The sequence below is a fragment of the Nilaparvata lugens genome, chromosome 4 (genome assembly GCF_014356525.2).
Source record: "Nilaparvata lugens isolate BPH chromosome 4, ASM1435652v1, whole genome shotgun sequence".
In the NCBI taxonomy this organism is placed as follows: Eukaryota; Metazoa; Arthropoda; class Insecta; order Hemiptera; family Delphacidae; genus Nilaparvata; species Nilaparvata lugens.
The window spans coordinates 30,279,872-30,299,030 of record NC_052507.1 but is presented as its reverse complement, the minus strand read 5'-3'; the positions used below and the strand labels follow the sequence as shown (position 1 = coordinate 30,299,030).

The following is a 19,159-nucleotide window of genomic DNA, read 5'->3' as shown; positions in this document are numbered from 1 at the left end:
CAAAATATGATTCAAAGTCACCTATGAGAGCATTATTACAAAAGTAGACAATGTTAATATATATAGGACAAGCAGGTAATAGAATACGAATCATCAGATTCTCTGAATTTCTGAGATTATGAGACGAATTAATATCAAAACATTCCTCCGAGGGTATGTCCCTTCGAATGGCAATCAGCACACCTCCACCACGACAAGAGTCGCTACCAGGTCTGTCTCTACGATAAACAGTGTATCTCTCATCAAAAAGTTCAGAATCAACAAAACTAGAATTAAGCCAAGTCTCCGTTAACAAAATCATATCAGCAAGAACAATTTAATTGGTTGGGAGCCAATTTAGTTGGGAGATTTTGAATCATATCAAATCAGCAAGATCCAGGACACAAAGACCTGAAACTCCACTCATGTGGGGACTCTACTTCAATTTCCTGCAACTGTGAAAACTTAGAAAGAGTTAATCAATATAAGTACCTTGAGATAACAATTGATAACACCTTAAGTTGGAGTCCGCACATCCAGTTGGTGAAGCAGCGACTTAGAAGGCTACTGTATGCTTTTTCCCAATTGAGTCAAGTTTTGACTAAGAAGCAGTGTAAGACAGTCTATTACGCATACGTCCAGTTTATTATACAGTATGGCATACTGGTTTGGGGAGGCCTTCCTGCTACCCTCCTTGAACCGCTTGCGGTGTCGCAGAGACAAATTATCAAAACTGTTTTAAAAAAGGAATGCCGATATCCAACAGCACAACTTTTTACAGAATTTACAGTTTTAAATGTAAGGCAATTGTACATTAAATCTTTATTGATCTACCTAAAAACTAATAAACTTAAAATTTTATCAGATATTTTACACGGTATAGAGCTAACCTCGGTTTTGCGACGCCGCAGGTGGTTCATGGAGTGGAGCTGAGGACACCTTTTTATTTGGCTCAAATGGTCTATCGTAATTTGCCCGCTGAGATAAGAACTTATATGGATGAATGCAGTGTGGCTACATTCAAGCGTAAGGTGGAGGGGTGGCTATACCGCCTGGGCTGGGAGTCGTCAGAAAGCCTGCTTCAGTCTGTTTATTGGCACTAAGATCATCTCTATTAATTTGATAGCTTTTCTTATACATATATAGATTTTTTTTCATTTTTGATATTATAAATTTTCATTACTTACCTTTCTTCTCTTTATATTTACCACACACTTTATTTAATCGTTTATAGATTTTCATAACTTCATTACTATATTCTTTTTAATGGTCACTGGGGAATCGGCTGGTTTCTGTTCCTCGGTAATTTTTTTTATATATGAGAAGCTACCATTATTTTTTACAATAAGTATATACAAAATATATTTCACTCGTGCAATCTCAAGAATTTATTCATATTTCAATTCTCAAATCTGTATATGTTACTCTTATCAATCTTTTTCTGTTTATGAAATTTCGTCAATGAACAATGTAATAGATAATATTTAATTTCATAATTATAATACAAACTATCTTATACTAACCTTCTTGATAACAAAGCCGGACATTCTATTACCTATATAATATTATGAATAGACTATTGGCTACCCACTGTAACAAGAACCAACCCCCTACACTCAGACGAATAGTCTTGTAAGAGTATTCCAGTAAAACATGCTCTGTAATACAATGTATCTGTATTTTGTATGGAATAAAGAATATTTGAATTGAATTGAATATCATAATCACAGGCAAGCACCGATTGAAGGAAACCATGAGTCTTCGTTCTAAAGATAAGATAAACGAACGCGCAACTCACTTTTTAAAAAGATTTAACGAATAAAACACATACATAATGGCAGCATGACTATTGGTAACGGAATGACACGAGAAATAATCTTACAGAGGTTTAAATACTAGTACAAAGTGCTTACTCTACAGTTCCTAAATCTATTGTCTTATATATATATATATACCTTAAGACCCCTTACATTTTGATAATAAACTTTCAAGGAATTAATGCAATAGTTCATTGAGAAATTGAGAATCATAAGATCATCTTACCAGCCGCTCATCAAATAGAATAATTCAGTTACAGTCAGGAATATAAGTACATAATATCAGTTTTCTCTAATCTTAGACATAATAAGCTTGAAAAATAATCATGACAGTATTTTATTTACACATTACCAGCCAACTATCATATCAGCATGCATGGTAACTGGGTGATAATAACTAATTCTACGATTCCACATAAAACAATGTAGACTTCTTTAAATTATCATTTATTTTGTGAGATACTATTTTAGTGAGAGATTATTTCACTTGCTTGATTGGGCTTGGCAGAAATGAAAGAAGAAAGCATAATAAAAAATGGATCGGTTGCGGAATTCAGAAAGCTATAGGCCTATCAGTTGAAAAGATAAAACAGCTTTTGAAACAGAATAACAGTGTATATAGTCAATTCAATAGAATGCGTTGTACCGTGGAACTGTACAGATATACATTAACAAGACAATTTCAATACTGTACTGCCTTCATTGATAAGAGAGATTAACTTGCCAGATAGTTTCGACTATAAGATATTTAGTCATAGTAGAATAAATCATTTCCACAACTAACTTACTAGTGTCAGTAATAATAATGAGTGCAAATCATAGCAATAGTCATTCAAAAACCCGATCAACTAATACCAATCGGTTAAAAACAATGTAAATATCCTATCAATTCTTGGAGAAGAATCAATCCAAAAATGCGCACCGACCTCGCGCACCCCGCCCCACACCAGGCCTACATATCCGTAACCCACTGCTTCTGTTCAAAATACAGACACAATAAGCACAGCACCAGCCGACGAAAGGCGGAAAGCGCGCGCCCGCGGCGCACAAGTCTACACGCACCACAACAAACTAATTTGCATGAAAATCAGTGGAGGACATTGGACTATTATGTTATCAAAATATCAATTGAATCAGATACTGAATCACTCATTACACACATATATCTATAATCATAAAAAAAAATAATCAATTCAGAATTTGAAACAAGAAGTATAAATAAAGAAAACCTGCCATTCAAATCAGCAAAGATAAATATGACTTCAATTAAAAAGCCTACTTGAAAGAAATTTAATTTGGGGTAGCCTATAATTATAGAGAAAATAAGTATAAATAATAGTATGATCAGACATAGATATTGGTAAGTTAAAATTAAAATAAGATAAAAAAGAAGTTCATATTCAAGTAAGTTCATAATTTATTATTCATAAACTAATTCATCAGTATTCCATTTATTACCTATTATTCATCCATAATGTCCTGTAAGTCTTTCTCAGAGTAAATCCTAATCACCTTATCACCCTTACTAAACTTCATCTTCACATTACCTGTCATATCGATCCAGACGAATTTAAACCCTTTTGCTCGCTGTACCTTTTTCGCCCTAGCAAACAGTAACCTCATTTTGGCTGTCAAGGACCTGTTAATATACACCGGCTTAGCGTCACCGATGAAGCCCATATGCTGAGTGTTCAGATCACCTTTCATTTTTCTTCTCTGAAGAAGGGTTTCAACATTGCTCCTGGGCACAAAAGGGACCGCGATTCCTGCAGTTGGTCAATTCTCTCTTTTTCGGAGACGATGACACGCATCAATAGAGTCCTTGTTGACGTCCATATTCAGTGTTTTACACACCTGAAGAACAACTTCAGCAACATCCTCATCAGCTACCGATGGAGCTCCGTAGACTTCAGACAGTTCTATTCGAGCAGTCGTCGTGAACAAATGGTTCTATCGCTACCGTTATCAGCTTGATAGCCATCCAAGTAGACTCCGGCATTAACATCATTATAACAACGTTTCAACTAACCTTCTAGAATTCTTTAACTCTATCCATTTAATTACAAACCCAGCTGAAAATGAGTAACAAGTGTGATGAATGTGAAATCGAAATAGATTCGAAAGAGTAAATAAATAAATAAATAGATTTTATTGTCGTAGACCAATATAGGTAATTGACAAAGTCATGGTAATACAATTACGAAATAATAAAGTCAAAGCAATAGTTTAAAGTCACAAAGTAGAATTACATCAAGTAGAATCGAAATTCTCTTGTGTGTGTCGAGTGTATCGAGTGCTCCGTTTGTGAGAATATTTATCATCCGACGTGCACGCGCATTATAAAAATGAAAAACTTTCGTAAACTGGATAAGAAAAAACCATGGAAGTGTGATCGTTGTGTTTCGCAAACAAGTGATGCCAATGAGGGGAATCTTGAACAACGCATAGTTACCTCTCTGAAGGAATTTATTGACGCCAAATTTGCGGCCTTTAGTGAGGAACTTGTCTCCTTAACGACGATAGTGAAAAAAAATGATGACTCTATTAAAGCACTGCAAGCTGACAAAAAAAATTAAAAAAAAAGAGTGTGAATTATTGAGTCGTGAAAATCAATTGCGTCGAAGAGAGATTGAGGAGCTTCAACAGAGATCGCGCATTGATAATCTGGAAATTTCCGGTGTTCCAACCACAGCTAATGAAAATGTGTACGAGATTTTGAAGTGTATTGCGACGGTCATCAACGTTCCATTCAGAGACGATGATATATCAATTGCACATCGAGTCCCGACAGCAAAGGGTAAGATTGAACCAATAATCTGTAATTTCACCACTCGTAAATGTAAATTGAACTGGTTACTGGCTGCTAAAAAAACAAGGAATAACCTGGTGACCACGGACTTGAATGCTAGACTACCTCGTGGTAATTTCTATATAAATGAACACTTAACAACATCAAATAAAATGTTGTTAGGGAAAGCGAGATTTCTAAAGAGGGAGGGCAAATTGAAGTTCGTGTGCGTGAAGGATGGAAAAATCCTCATACGTCAAACCCAGGACTCACCAGCAAAGAGGGTTGCCAGTAATGAGGATTTAAAAACTTTTGAATAGGGGTAAAAAACCAACAAGCTGAATATGAAACATAAACTGAGCATTGATTTTTTTCTAATTATTATACTTTGTAATATTTCATTTTTAGCTAGTAAATTAGTCAGGTTAATTTTGGTTTTTCGATTCATTGCATTTTATTGGTAATTTATTTAACTATCACTGAATTAGTAATACTAGCATAATGCTTTCATGTTTATTCATCGTTATTATATCTATCGTTCTCTTCCTATAAAAATATTAGGAGCTCTTTCAGGATTACTTTAGAGTAATTAAATAAATAACGGAGCTGAACACTTCAGAAGCTCTGTATTTTTGCTCTTGTAATTATTTACAATACCATTTGATATTCTTAGATTATCCAGAAAATTATTTTATTTGATCTGTAGTAAGAGATTATTGTCACATTCAATTGATTGAAGAAAATATACACCTTCTGTGACGATGTTCTGATTATACTAATTGAATACCAGTATATAGTATTATTATGTTATCGATAATAACTCATCTCTTTCATTTCAATCTTTTTATTCTCTTATTTGAATTTTCTACAACTATCCTATTGGGATTACGTTTGAGTAAATAAATATTAAATCTTCGGAACTGAACATTTGAACATAGAACATTGTTTTCTTGGAAATATTTTCTTTTGTATTATTTTATTTTCTCTAGAAAAGGAATGATATCATTTTTCAATCGCTATTATTATTTTTTGAGCTGAATTTTGAAGCACTGTATATTATTTTAAAAGAATCATTTTATTTTTATTGTTTGATAATTCAAACAATTATTTTTTCGTAGTTTGGTTTTTTTTTATTTCACTAAATAACTCTTGGACTGCTAATTATTGTCATGTAGGCTATTCTTCTAGAATTATCACTGCATTTACATGGTGTAGTTTTGTTTACTATTATCATTATTAGTATTGATATAATTATCAGGCCACTAGCCGGAGTCTACTGGCTCAACCTCGACTTCCATTTGAGCAAGGACAGTAACTGAATGAATGTGTTAGATGAATTGAGTGATTACAGACACGTTGGATGTGAGGAGTTTGATGATTGTGGTGTGTATGCTGATTATTTGAGAGAGAATGGCATGAATGCTTTAAGTATTATACATTTAAATATTAGGAGTTATCGGAAAAATTTTGATGATTTTATCATTCTTTTGGAATGCCTTAAACACAAATTTGATATAGTTATACTGACAGAAACCTGGTTGAGTCTTCATGAGAATATAACACATTTAGAGGAATACTGTAGTTTCCGTACATCAGTTAAATTCAATCAGAATGATGGAGTATTGATTTATGTAAGATCTGAACTTAATGCGTCCTGTAAAGAGATTAATATTGGATGAGTAAATTGTTTAGATTTGGATTGCTATACAGATGGGCAGAAGTTTGGAGTTTTATGTGTTTATCGCTGTCAGGGCCTGGACTTGTCAAATTTTATCGGTGGACTTGAAGATAGGTATGATGATAGGAGAAATAGTTTCAATGACACCATCGAGATTATAGCCGGTGATATCAATTGTAATATCCTCTCAAATCAAATAAACAATATCAGTAATAGATACCTAGATGCGCTTTATGAGGCCGGTTTTGTTTCTTGTGTTAACGTTCCTACAAGGCGGACGGCCTTCACTTCGACCTGCATTGACCATATTTTTGTCAGGCACGTTGATACGGAGGCCCTCCGTCCAGCTGTTTTCCGTGCTGACATTACCGACCATTATGCGACATCAATACTAATTAAAAATAAGAACTACTCACCCAACATGAGACCTGCACCTCTCTATGCTTCCATTGACTACTTGAAATTATCAGAGACTGTTTCACGACAAAACTGGGATGATATAACCACAATAGAAAGCGTCAATCGATGTACTGAATCCTTTATTAGGAAAATCAAAGAAGTACAAGATAGTTGTACTACTCACAAATCAAAAACCGTTAAATATAAAAAAATAAAACCCTGGATCACCGATTCGCTTGTTAACTCCATTAAAAAAAGAAATAAATTAAGTAAGCTTGTTATCAGACAACCATTTAATTTGCAATTAAAATTATACTATAATAACTATAGGAAAACCTTGAACAGATCATTAAAAAATACCAAAAATAGCTACTACAGGCAAAAATTACTATCCGCTACTAAACCCATATCATTTTGGAGAACTATTAATGAGATATCGGGTATTAATCCTCAAAATAACTCATTCCCAATTCAAAAATTTCTAAATGGTAATTATGCTAACCGGAACCCCCAGACAGAGAGTTGTTCTACCACCTTTGACGTACGGTAACTAATAAATTCAATATTTTTTTTCTAAAGTTGGAGAAGCTCTTGCAAATGTTATAAAAAATGAAAACCAAAATAATAACCTACTTCATATGAACTACCCGCCAATCAACTCGGTTTTTGTCTTGCAACAAGTAAGTGAGTTGGATGTGGAAAATTGCATTACAGAGCTGCGTGGTGGTTCTTCACCCGGCTGTGATGGTAAACCAGCAAGTCTTTTGAAAAACAATATTAATTCTATTATAGTTCCCCTCCGACACATTATTAATAGAAGCTTCACTACGGGTACTTTTCCAGACGTTCTCAAGCTAGCAAAAGTCATTCCACTCTATAAATCTGGTGCCAAAGACGATTTGAATAATTTCAGACCAATCAGCCTTCTCAGCTTCATTTCTAAGGTTATCGAAAAATGTTTCAAGAAGCAATTCACCAAATATCTGAAGAATAATAACATACTAATAGATAACCAATTTGGGTTTAGGGATGACCGCAATTCTTCCAACTGTTTATTCCAGCTCAGTGATTATTTGAGACAGGGCATAAATAATAACAAATATATCATATTACTATTTATTGACCTGGCAAAGGCATTTGACTCTATTGATCATGATTTGCTGATAAATAGACTAACGGCCATAGGAATTACTGGTGTAGCACATGATTGGGTCAAAAGTTTTCTGTCGAACCGCCGCCAATTGGTATCCATTGGAGAAGTAGAAAGCAACGTACAAGACATTAGATATGGTGTGGTCCAAGGTAGCACCCTTGGTCCGATTCTATTCCTGGTTTACATCAATAATATCATTCAGGAAAATATGTCTGGGAAAATGATGCTTTTTGCTGACGACACCGTAATCTATTTTGAGGGGGACAGCTGGGAGCATATCTACAGAATTGCTTCAAGTTAGCTGAGGCAATTGAAAAGTTGGTTCAATACAAATATACTCAGTATGAACACTAAAAAGACCAAATGTTTGCCTATTTTTCTACGTGACAGCCGTGCTCCTCCTACCAACATTAAACTGAGGGTTCATACATGCGGTGCTGTTTGGTGTGACGATTGCAGCTGTGATGTGATAGAAACCGTGTATGATTACAAATACCTAGGTATATGCATAGATAGTCGATTGACATGGAGCACTCATGTTAGATATCTCAATAGTAGGTTGAGGAAGATGATTTATGTGTTCAGCCAGCTGAGGGGAATCTTAAGTATAAATCACCTGAGAACCGTTTATTTTGCATATGTCCAGTCTGTCTTGTCCTATGGTATTGTTTTATGGGGAGGTGCGCCCAAAGCCTTACTAGATGAATTATCAGTCACCCAGAAAACAATTATAAAAGCTGGCCTTGGCCTTTGCAGAAGATTTCCATCTGATCAGTTGTTCCTGACTTTTGATGTTTTCAGAACTAGGCAACTCTTCATCAAGGCAGTTCTTTTGTACATGTTTAAGAATAATATACACTTCAATTCAGAGTCCAATCACCCTCATTTTACTAGGCATGCGCGATTTCATCACTCGGGTCTCCCGCGTAACTTACGCTCAGTTTGCGACAGGAATATATCATTTCTGTGTCACACCATTATGAATAATATTCCTCATGAAATTAGTCAGCCGGGCATATATAAAATATCCAAATACAAAAAAAATCGTTTCAAACTGGCTGAGGACTATGGACGTAGATCAATGTGAGCGGCTGCTACAATCTGCCTACCAGCACTAAATTGGCCTACCTAATTTCCTCTTTCTTTCCCCCTTTCTCTCTTTGTCACTATCAAGTGTAGACCCTTTTCTCATGGATTTATCCTATGCCATTGTGACTGCTCCGTATTCAACGTGTCTGGGTGTGTGTGTGTGTGTCTTTATTATTAAATGACATAAAATACTATCAGTGGAATAATAAATATTATACAGTTCTGAACTCATTGACCCACGAACAGGCCCATTAGGCCTATGTGGGCAGTTATTATTTCATTATTAGGGTTCAGTTTTGCTAAGCAGTGAAATTTTCTCAGATCTAAGGATAAACTATAATAGTCTAAAGCTCTCTATTTATAACACTATTAATAGATATCAACCTTTATTATTTCTTATAAGATGTATCACTATTATAATTTAATATAATTATTGTATAGAATTATTGTATTACTCCTTAGGTCCTGATGTCTTAAGTTTTATTTTACACAATTGTTACGTTGTGCTGCTTGCATATTGTGCCCTTTTCAAATATTATAATCTTGTATAATTTGGCGAAATAAAACTCAATTCAATTCAATTCAACAGTGTTACGTGTAGAGTACTGCTCCAGATCATCCATCTGATAAGAAATGTCCTCTACCCTTTGACGCAGTTCCCTATTTTCATTAGAAAGTTTTTTTTTATTGTGGACTGTTGTTCACTAATCATATCGGCTTGCTTCGCCAGCGTCTCACAGGTTCTGTCATTTTTTTCTGTACAAACGCGTATAGCATTTGATAAGTCCTCATTCAGCTTAGTTTGACTATCATATATTTATTTCTTAAGCTCCTCCATCGATCTATTAAAAGTTTCAAGATCAATGAACGATTTTGTTGCACTTAAAGATGGATTCACTCTCACTGGTGTTGAGTCCGAATTACTTCGTTGTAAATGTAATTTAGTTGTACATTTAGTACAATACCATGCACGGTTAGCGAGTTCCTCAATTTCTGTTTCCCCCAATCCCACACATTTACCATGGAATAAGCACTTGCACTGTTCACAGACAATCTTCTCCTTCGCGTTTCTATTCACCGATAGATTACAAACACTGCACGTACTCATTATTTGTGTCAAAACAAACTGATCGACAAAGTAATGCGAAATTTGACTTTATCACAGACAATCTCACGAGTGTAATAGCGGCTGGATAGATGAACAGAATATTTAGCAAGACATAGGAGAGAATAGAATTAATAGTAAGGTTAGATTCAAGATTCAACTCAATTCACAGTAGAAAAATCAGATAGCAGAGCTCAAAACAAAAATCATCCGTTCACTGCCGTGGCTGATAGCTGACTGTGATAATATTAAACGAGAAAACACACTTTACTATGTTTTATAAAAAAATTTAAATATAAAAATTCGATTGCACTAGGTCTCATCCCTGGGAAAACTCGCTGAAGGACATGAAAAGGATAATAATTATTCATCCTTGGAAAAACACATGATAATTTCGTCGTTTGTTGATAATGGAAGATGGGAGAGAGACAGAATTATGTTCAGCTGTTAAACTATTTGCAATCAATCATCTTGTCTCATGAGAAAAATTATCTAGAAATTTTAAGCTACTTGATCAAAATAATCTGATTTGTTGACATGACATGGTATATCAATCTAAATTAGAGTAAATAATAATTTTCAAAGTGTTTAATTATTTTACAGTTTCAAGTGATAAGTGAGTGTTATTTTGTTATTCAATTTGGTTTGTGAACTATCTAAATTAGAAATTTTCTGTTTTCAAATCTTTGGACTGGAAATTGGACTTGAATTCAAGTGTATGGAACATAACCTACTTTTTGGACTATTTATAGTGTATAAATCAAAATTCGGGGAAGCAACAGTTTTGGACTGTTCCTGTTAGTCCTTCCCCAATCATTAAAAAAAATGTGTTATGTTTATCAATAAATAAATAACGAGCAAAGCTCGGTGTCCCGATATTGATAATAATAAAAGCGATGAATAATCCACTTGTCAACTGATTGATTATGAATAATTCTACAGCAATGGTTTACAAAACATCCCATGGCGTGGGTTGCTTTTCGTGGATTAGCGTGAGTCTACTTTACTGCGGGCCTTATACTGTCCATCAGAGTAAATCCTGTCTGTATGTTGTGTCGGCGATCTAAAAACGGCTAATGGCTGTTGGGGTTGATGTATCAAAAAATGCTAACATCAGAAGCTAATCTCCTTTAAGACATACTGGCAACAAGTCAGCCCGAGTTGAAAGCAGAGAAAGGTCGAGAGAAAATACTGTAATACTTTCAGTTGTTAATTGCGTCATGCGTCATTGCACGCAATAGTCCACACGACAGCTGATTTATGATGAATAATTCTATAGTCTGATTTTTACGGTAATATTGGGGCGTTCGAAAGAGACTCCATTTTTTTTTTGGTATTATCATTAAAATTAAAAATTTTAAAAACCTTGTATATACGTCGACGCGCAATTCAACAAGGAAGATAGGCTTACCTGTCAAATTTCATGGACATCTATTGCCGCGTTTCGCCGTAAATACAGAACATAAACAAAGAGAAATGCAAAACCGTCGACTTGAGTCTTAGACCTCACTTCGCTAGGTCAATAAATAAAAAAGCTTGTTTTATTCTTCCTTTCAGTAATTACAAAAAATTACTCAATTTTAGATTGAACCAACTGGACTGAAATTGTTTTAATATAATTGAATAGGCCTACGGTACGGTACACGTTATAATGGCAGTATTTGATTAGTACCGTATTGGTGTTGCTATCCTTGTCTATCATTCGACAAAAAGCATGATAGCGCTATCTTTTTCTAGCTCTGCAACGTTGCCTGATCGCTTTTCAACAATGTAAAAGTATAATAAATTAACAAAATATTTAATCTCGATTATTAAAATGTATTATATCAATTAAAAATAGTTTTTCTTGACGAATAAAATATAATTAAATCATTTTTAACAATACTGAGACCCGGTTGCACAAATTAATCATGGTTAAATTTTAATCGTGTTATATTTCACAAAAACCAATCAGAGAAGGCTTTTCGGAAAGAAGGCTGCTCTGATTGTTTCTGGTGGAATTAACCACGATTAAAATTTAACCGGTTTTTGTGCAACCGGCACTGAACAGTTGATATCACATCAGATATATCGGTATCAGCTATCTTCTGCAGAAGGCAGAGAATCGGCAACGCTGTTCTCCTATCTTTTCCATTATACCGTAGACCTCACTATAATCTAAAGTTTAGTGTATGACAGATACACAACTTCTCAAATACCTACACACACACACACACACTGAACGTAAAAACATAACAGAACGAACAGAAACAGAAATAGAATTGTCACTTTGTACTGGAATTATAGGCACACTTCAAGTGACTTGAAAAAGCTTCTGTGTCTGGTGCAGCCAACAGCTTAATGTTCAATTGTCTTATGCACTCTCATAACATGGTTGTAATGGACTTGAGCAACATTTGAATTGTAACAAAATATCAGAGTTCATCTTGATGCTCTAAATATTCGCTTAATAAAACAAATCAACAAGCTTCAACAAACCGAGCTTATTAAAGTAAGTACTCGATAATGAATTTCCATATTCGATGCATAACCATAAATATATTTATTTCATTTGTGATTCATTTTTAGAGCTACACGTAGTAGTATTTTTGAATGTATTATAATAATAATAATATCGAGTGACCTGGATGGCTCAGGTCTGGTGTCAGAGTTTTCAGGTCGCAACTGATCAATTTCAGGGCCTCTGACACGACCTAACGACTGCTTTTTAGGCAGCCGGGACCGCCGAATTAACGTGTCCATCCGAAACACGGGAGTGGCCCGTGATAAATATCTTGCCCGGGCCGGGATTTGAACCCGAGCCTCTGATTCATAGAGCCAGCATCTGATTCACTCGACTACGACCACTCAAAAATTAAATTGAATGTATTAATTTTTTTCATGATATATACGATGTTTCCTAATGTACATATTAGAAAAGTTGTATATGCTATTTTTTAGTGTAATAACGACAATAATCATCTATCATGCTTGCATTTCTGTCTCTTTACAAAATTCTCAAGAATACAAATAGTGTTGTAATAAAGTCATATAATCATTGAAATTTCAATGAATTTCAAAAAACCTAAGATTGCCGGGTTTTTTTATTTTCAAATTCCAACGGATACATTTTTGTTATATGATATGACATTGATTTTTGTCATGGAATAACACATGAATAGACAATAATACTGTATGAAGAGATTTCAATGCATCATGCAAATTAATTAACTTTTTTATTTATCCATTCATGAAAAAAAATTATTCATTTGTATTTATTAATACAAATGTTTAAAAAACATAGTCAACAGTAGGTCTACCTACTCATATTATATTAGTTAGGATGTTATTAATAACTTATTAGTAGCTATTGAGTCAAAAAAAAACTTTTTACATACCTTGTTCAGATAGAGAAACAAGATTTCCCGTCTTGATGGCATTTACACCTTCAATATTTCCAGTAGTTGCAAAGGCCCAGCACGATCCACACGAACCCTGAAAAAGTGATTGGAACTTCTTCCATAACTAATCAAGAATAGATGCTTCCAAGATTTTATAATTTATTAAAGAAGGTGGCATAAGAAACATATTGTATGGTAGAGAGGCACGACTTTGCTCAACGTAGAGAGTTCCTCAGATTTCAATTTGTCATGCCTATAGAAGTAGATAACTGGAGGTTCTCTTTAATTATGTTTCAAAGGTATAAGTAGAGGTTAAGGTGGTTAGGTTTTTGCTTTTGTATTGCAATTCGTTGATATTATTAGATTTTTTATAATTTTAGATAAACACAAATAACGAAAAGTTGAAATACTAGGACAATTTGAAATACAACCCCTTAGGTGACTTTGCGTCAATAATGGTATCAATAAAAATGAAATCATTTACTTTTACTTTGCATAATTTTTTACAATTTTTCATTTCATTTTCACTTTTTTCCATTTTGCATCACTTTTACTATTTTACTTTGTATCAATAAAAAATGTACTTGAATAGATGTATCCAAGTAGGCCTACCTCAACTTTGCATAGTACCTGAACATATTTGTGTGCTATCGATTGGCGTGGTCATGTCTAACATAGACAATTTTCCACTCAAAGCAATATTATAGTATTTTTGTCGATTACTTAGTTATAGTTAATAAAAATTAGTCTAAAATTACGAATCTTGTATTTGTTATTGTATACGTCCTTCGAAATTGAAGTACACCACATTATTCGAAATTACGTAGATTGTAACTATTTTAAAAATGTGGCTTGTTTTCAAGTACGGTAGTGAGAAATAACTAGAGCCAAAAGAATTATGAGTGCGATTTGCGAATACCCACATTTTCAGTTACGGTAAGTAGCTCCCCAAAAGGAGGAGTATTTTGCTCACAAGAGCTTTTAGAAGTGGAGTAATAATTAACTTACCTGGTTTTTTACTGGTGTAACAGCTCCGTGATCACGCCAATCAAAAGATACTGGAAGCTGCACATCCTTTGGTATTTCGGCTTTTTTCATGGGTTTGGCATCCTTTGCTCTGAGGTCAACTTTCAATCCAAGATATCTCTCTTTGAACTCTGTAGCTGTAAAACAAAATAAAAGTTACTAGCATCAATCATATAAGTGGGTAATTAAATATTTTCCTCTATTCTCTATCTAGAATCGTATTTTAGTATCTAAAAAAGAATAATAAGAAACTACTAATTCTCTCTCACAGTACTAAACGTAACCTTATTTCGATAATATGGTAAGAAAACAGACAACACCGCGAAAGTAGAGCAAGGGCAATTTTGCTATAATTGCCTTTGTTGATTCTAGTTAGTTCTGAAAGGTGAACTGTATTATGTAAAATTATTTGACTCGAACATAACAATATACTGTGGGGGAAACAAAAGTAAGATTCACTAAAAAAACGTAATTACCAGTGAGATCTGAAAATTCGTTTGGTCCATATTCAGCAGTGCCCTGGTCGTTTTCTTGAAAGAATTTAATCTTCATTAAATTAGCTTTGAATATTCTGAAACGCTTCTTCATTTCCTCTTCAGTTTTATAGATCTTCTTGTGTTCTTTAACGAAATCCTTGAATTTCTCCAAATCTAAATGAAATTGGATCTCAGTTTCGGTGAGAGTCTGAAGCAAAAATAAAAATTTAACGTTAGAAAAACAATAATGAATCAAGATTTTGCGCACATAAATTGAAGAGCAGATAAGATTAATAAAAATGAGAACTAGACCTATACATAATAATAATAAAAATAGGATCTCCAGACATCCCTGACAAAATGTATCAAACAGGATAATTTAACAATTTATTATAGATTAGAATGCGATTTAATCATGATTAATTATCATAATCACTACCCCCACCCACTGTGCTAAGGGGGGGGGGGCGAGGGGAAAGTTGTTCTAAGGTGCCATTTTGATTTTTCGCACATATATTATCTCGTAGAATATGCATCTCATAGACATTGGACTTTGTATTCAGTGCAAAGTTTTCGAAACAACGTTAAGGCTATCAGAAAATAAAAAATTAAAGTACTCTATCAAAAACTATTTATTTCCTGATAAATTTCCTCACCAAAAAGTTAAGGAAGATAGACTACTATAGTTTCCGAGATATATACGAAAATAAAAAACAAAATTGGACCTTCGAACCAACCCTACCCGCTAAACTCAGAGGATAAAGGTGGGACTTTTGATATGTTTACCTCCTTACTATCCTAAACAGAGCTGCGGGATCAAAACGATGGCTTAGTTTACAGATGTGTTAACTGCTAAAAACATAATTTTTCAGGAGAACGCTTCAAAGTTCAGTGAAGTTTTGATTGGTGATACATATTGATGGATGACTTCAAAGATAGAACTTCAATGCCCCATCGATCTGTATTTTCTTCCCTGTTTATAGAATGCAGGAATTATGTTGAAGGTTTTTCTACTCATGAAAATTCAGGCATTTTCGTGGCTACTATGACAATTACCACATCTGTCCACTAACGAAATGCACACTTTGCAAGCCACATTTTCAGAGACATATATATAGTGAGCTGTTAAAATTACGACAAAATTAAGTACTAAAGTTGTAGTAAATTGAGTAAGCTGCAATATGTATATGAAAGCATTTCTTTCTAGGGTCAACAGTTCTCGGGAAACCAAAAATAATTGTACCAGCCACCCACCTCCACCCCCCACCACCTATGCTCGTCCTCCCCACAGGATAAGAGACTTCAAGATCACCTTCAAAATGGAATGAATAAATTCATCATTTTAAAAAAATTGGTATTTTAAAAACCTGAATTTGTGACAAAATGATGTAATTCCCAGATTTATATGTGATATCAAACTTGAAGCTAAAGTGCACGATATTCCCCCACTTTCCCCTAAGCACTTGTGCTGTCTGCACAAGCCACATCTGTGAACGATGTTTGAATTAAGGTGAATGCAAGTAGTGAATAAGCACACTTATGGTTTGATAATTTGTTACAAGTCAAATATTGCACTTATCAGTATGATATTGCACTTAATAAGAGTAATAATATTACAACGGTGGATACTAGAACCTAGAAATCTATATCAGAGCATTCCCATCACTAAAAGTGTGTACCTAATAAAACTTGTTTTTTATTAAAACTTGAGTTCCAATAAAACATCTTGATAAAATTTGAGTTCATTAAGCATATAAACATTTTCAAAAAAATGTCACTGACCACATTTGTGTAGCCTACTAAGCCATCGAGAAATTGTCATCCAAACTTTTCCCTCTATACCCTCTTTTGAGCATTCATTGCCTGCACTATAACACAAAATTATTGGTTAGTGAGTAGCAACGAGATAAGATTAAGCTATCAAGATTAGTGATTAGTATGTCTGTGGAATGTTCATACTCCTTTATCAAAACAAGTACACTGTACTTACTCTTCTTTTACGAGAACTTTCCAAAGAAACCGGGTTTTGTTGTGAGGGAGGAGACTGGAAATGAGGAACAATTGTTATGAAAAGAAAACAGAATTCCATCATCCAATCAAAACATGTTTATTAATGCGAATTTTACATTGTTTGATATCTTCAGATATACTTTTTACATTTTTCTATACGATGCAATAATTGATGAGCTTTTACATTGTTGATTGATTAACCAACAATTTCATAACACAGTAGGCAATTTCAAATTTCAGTTAAAATGAATCATTATATCGAATGTTTTGAACATTTTATCTGCCAAATTTAAAGCTGAATGCATTTATAATTTTCAATTAACTTATACATTTCTAATTAAAATCTTGACAATTATATTAGGTTTTCAAGTAGCATACATTTGTTACCGTTATTATAGTGATGCCCATGTTATTCAGTGAAGAAAGATAGGGAAAAGCTTTGCCGATTCTCTGCCTTGTAGGGAGGATAGTTGATACCGGTATATCTCATGTGATATTGAGTGATCATTTATGTTTCAATTAATCGATGATATATTATGCGAAAATAAAATATAGTTTTAATTAAATAAAATATTACATTTTCATAATAATTAAATAGTTTGATTATGAGATTAAATGGTTTGTTTATGAATCATAATTAAAAAACGATCTGGCAACGTTGCAGAGCTAGAAAATAATAGTAAACATCAAAATTAGATTTTTCTAATTTCATGCAGAGCTTAGAGTAGCTTTTGGACATAAGTATCGACCTGGTTAGTAAGTCAATAATTTTAGTCAATACGTATTTATAGTTTACATATTACAACAGAGGATTTCATACTTAATTATAACATTTGAGCACTGAAATAGAATTATTGAAATATTATTTTCAAAACATCGATTAATAATTAGTACATAATAGGAATTAAAGATTAAAAATAAAACTTTTAAATATAGAATCCTTCACCAACATTCAAGCCTCAGTATGAGTGGAGAAGTAAGTCAATTAAGCAGCATCCAAGTTGAACAAACCAACCATCTTGGAGCAGAATGTTTCAGCAGATGTTAATTTGCGCATCACCCGCTAGCATCTGGAAATACCTGGTCGTCAAGAGACTCTAGAAAGTCTAATATATCAGAGGCGTTCGCTCTTTCTTTCAGTGTGTTTGCAACATTCACATCCTCCCGCACATAGTTGACGCAGATTTGTGAGGACAGAGCAGGCTTGGTGTCGTAGGGCACACTCTTCACGAATTCCAAGTTGCATTCCACTGTGCATTTATCAGTTGCTGGATTACACGTTCTTGAATTTGCCTCCAACTGTACTTTGTACACTACTTTATCCTCTACCTACAAAACATAAAAATCGTAATGTAAAAAACGTTAGCTCATCTACTTGATAGAGTCAGTTAAAATATTAGATTTGAACATCTCCTGTGTTCATATAGATAGAGGTAAGCATTTTGAAAGAATGACATTCATTTTTTCCAAAAACATTCTTAGAATGATAAAATTTCAAAATTCGTTAGAAATGAATAGCACTCGTAATTTTTATTGTAGACTAGAAAGTGTAAAGCGCACTCCGCAATGGTCTGTGAAAATAACAAATAAGTTTTAATATAATAGTTCTATAGTTACATGCTGAAAATTAAAAGTATTATCCTCTCAAATTCACTTGACAACGATAGAAAAATTCATTGAAAAAATACAATAATTATCCATCAATTTGTCAAAATTTAGTGGATAATCTTCAATAAAATTCTCAGCAAAAAATGAACTGTAGTTGGACTCCACAATCTTTCATTCAATTATTAAATTAGAATCAATTGATTAATAAATACGAAAATATAGGCCCATAACTATTCTCGATAAATTCAGAATTGGTATGCAAAATTTCAAATTAATTAGTTCAATAGCTCAGGGGTGATGCGTCAAATATGTATTCTCTATCCCGTAAATATTAATTTCAATTCTCTATTTCATTAATAGTATAAAAATTATATCCAAATATTATTATGAGCATTATTATGTAAAAGCTTATTAAGCTTTTTGCTTGTGCGTGGGTAATGAAATGAAGGCGTGAGTGATTGATGAGATGATCAAACGTCAATGCCTACCGGCAGGATTCGAACCCATGGCCAGGCAGTTCTAGCCGACTGTAGAGTGTAAGGCTTTGGACCAATCTACTAAGCTTGACGGCACGCCAAGCAATTACTGCATTATCAGAAAATATCCAATAGAAGAGTTCTATGAGAGTGGTCAATAGTTAGGATTTCATAT

The 19,159-nt window shown here is 33.8% G+C and overlaps 1 protein-coding gene across 6 annotated transcripts in view; it reads right to left on the bottom strand.

Moving 5' to 3' along the window:
- The window catches only part of LOC111053560 (cathepsin L), a 39,455-nt gene that overhangs the window by 11,697 nt on the left and 8,599 nt on the right, over positions 1–19,159 (bottom strand). For 2 of the 6 annotated variants that reach the window (XM_022340468.2, XM_022340469.2), the window contains exons 3-7: positions 17,981–18,229; positions 16,881–16,934; positions 14,891–15,098; positions 14,397–14,551; positions 13,386–13,482 (exon numbers count right to left, since the gene is read on the bottom strand). In XM_022340468.2, coding sequence (XP_022196160.1) covers positions 13,386–13,482; positions 14,397–14,551; positions 14,891–15,098; positions 16,881–16,934; positions 17,981–18,229 — 763 coding nt within the window. Of the gene's footprint in view, positions 1–13,385; positions 13,483–14,396; positions 14,552–14,890; positions 15,099–16,880; positions 16,935–17,915; positions 18,230–19,159 lie in introns of all 6 variants that reach the window. The other 4 variants (XM_039427326.1, XM_039427327.1, XM_039427329.1 and 1 more) reach the window with 3 other exon arrangements.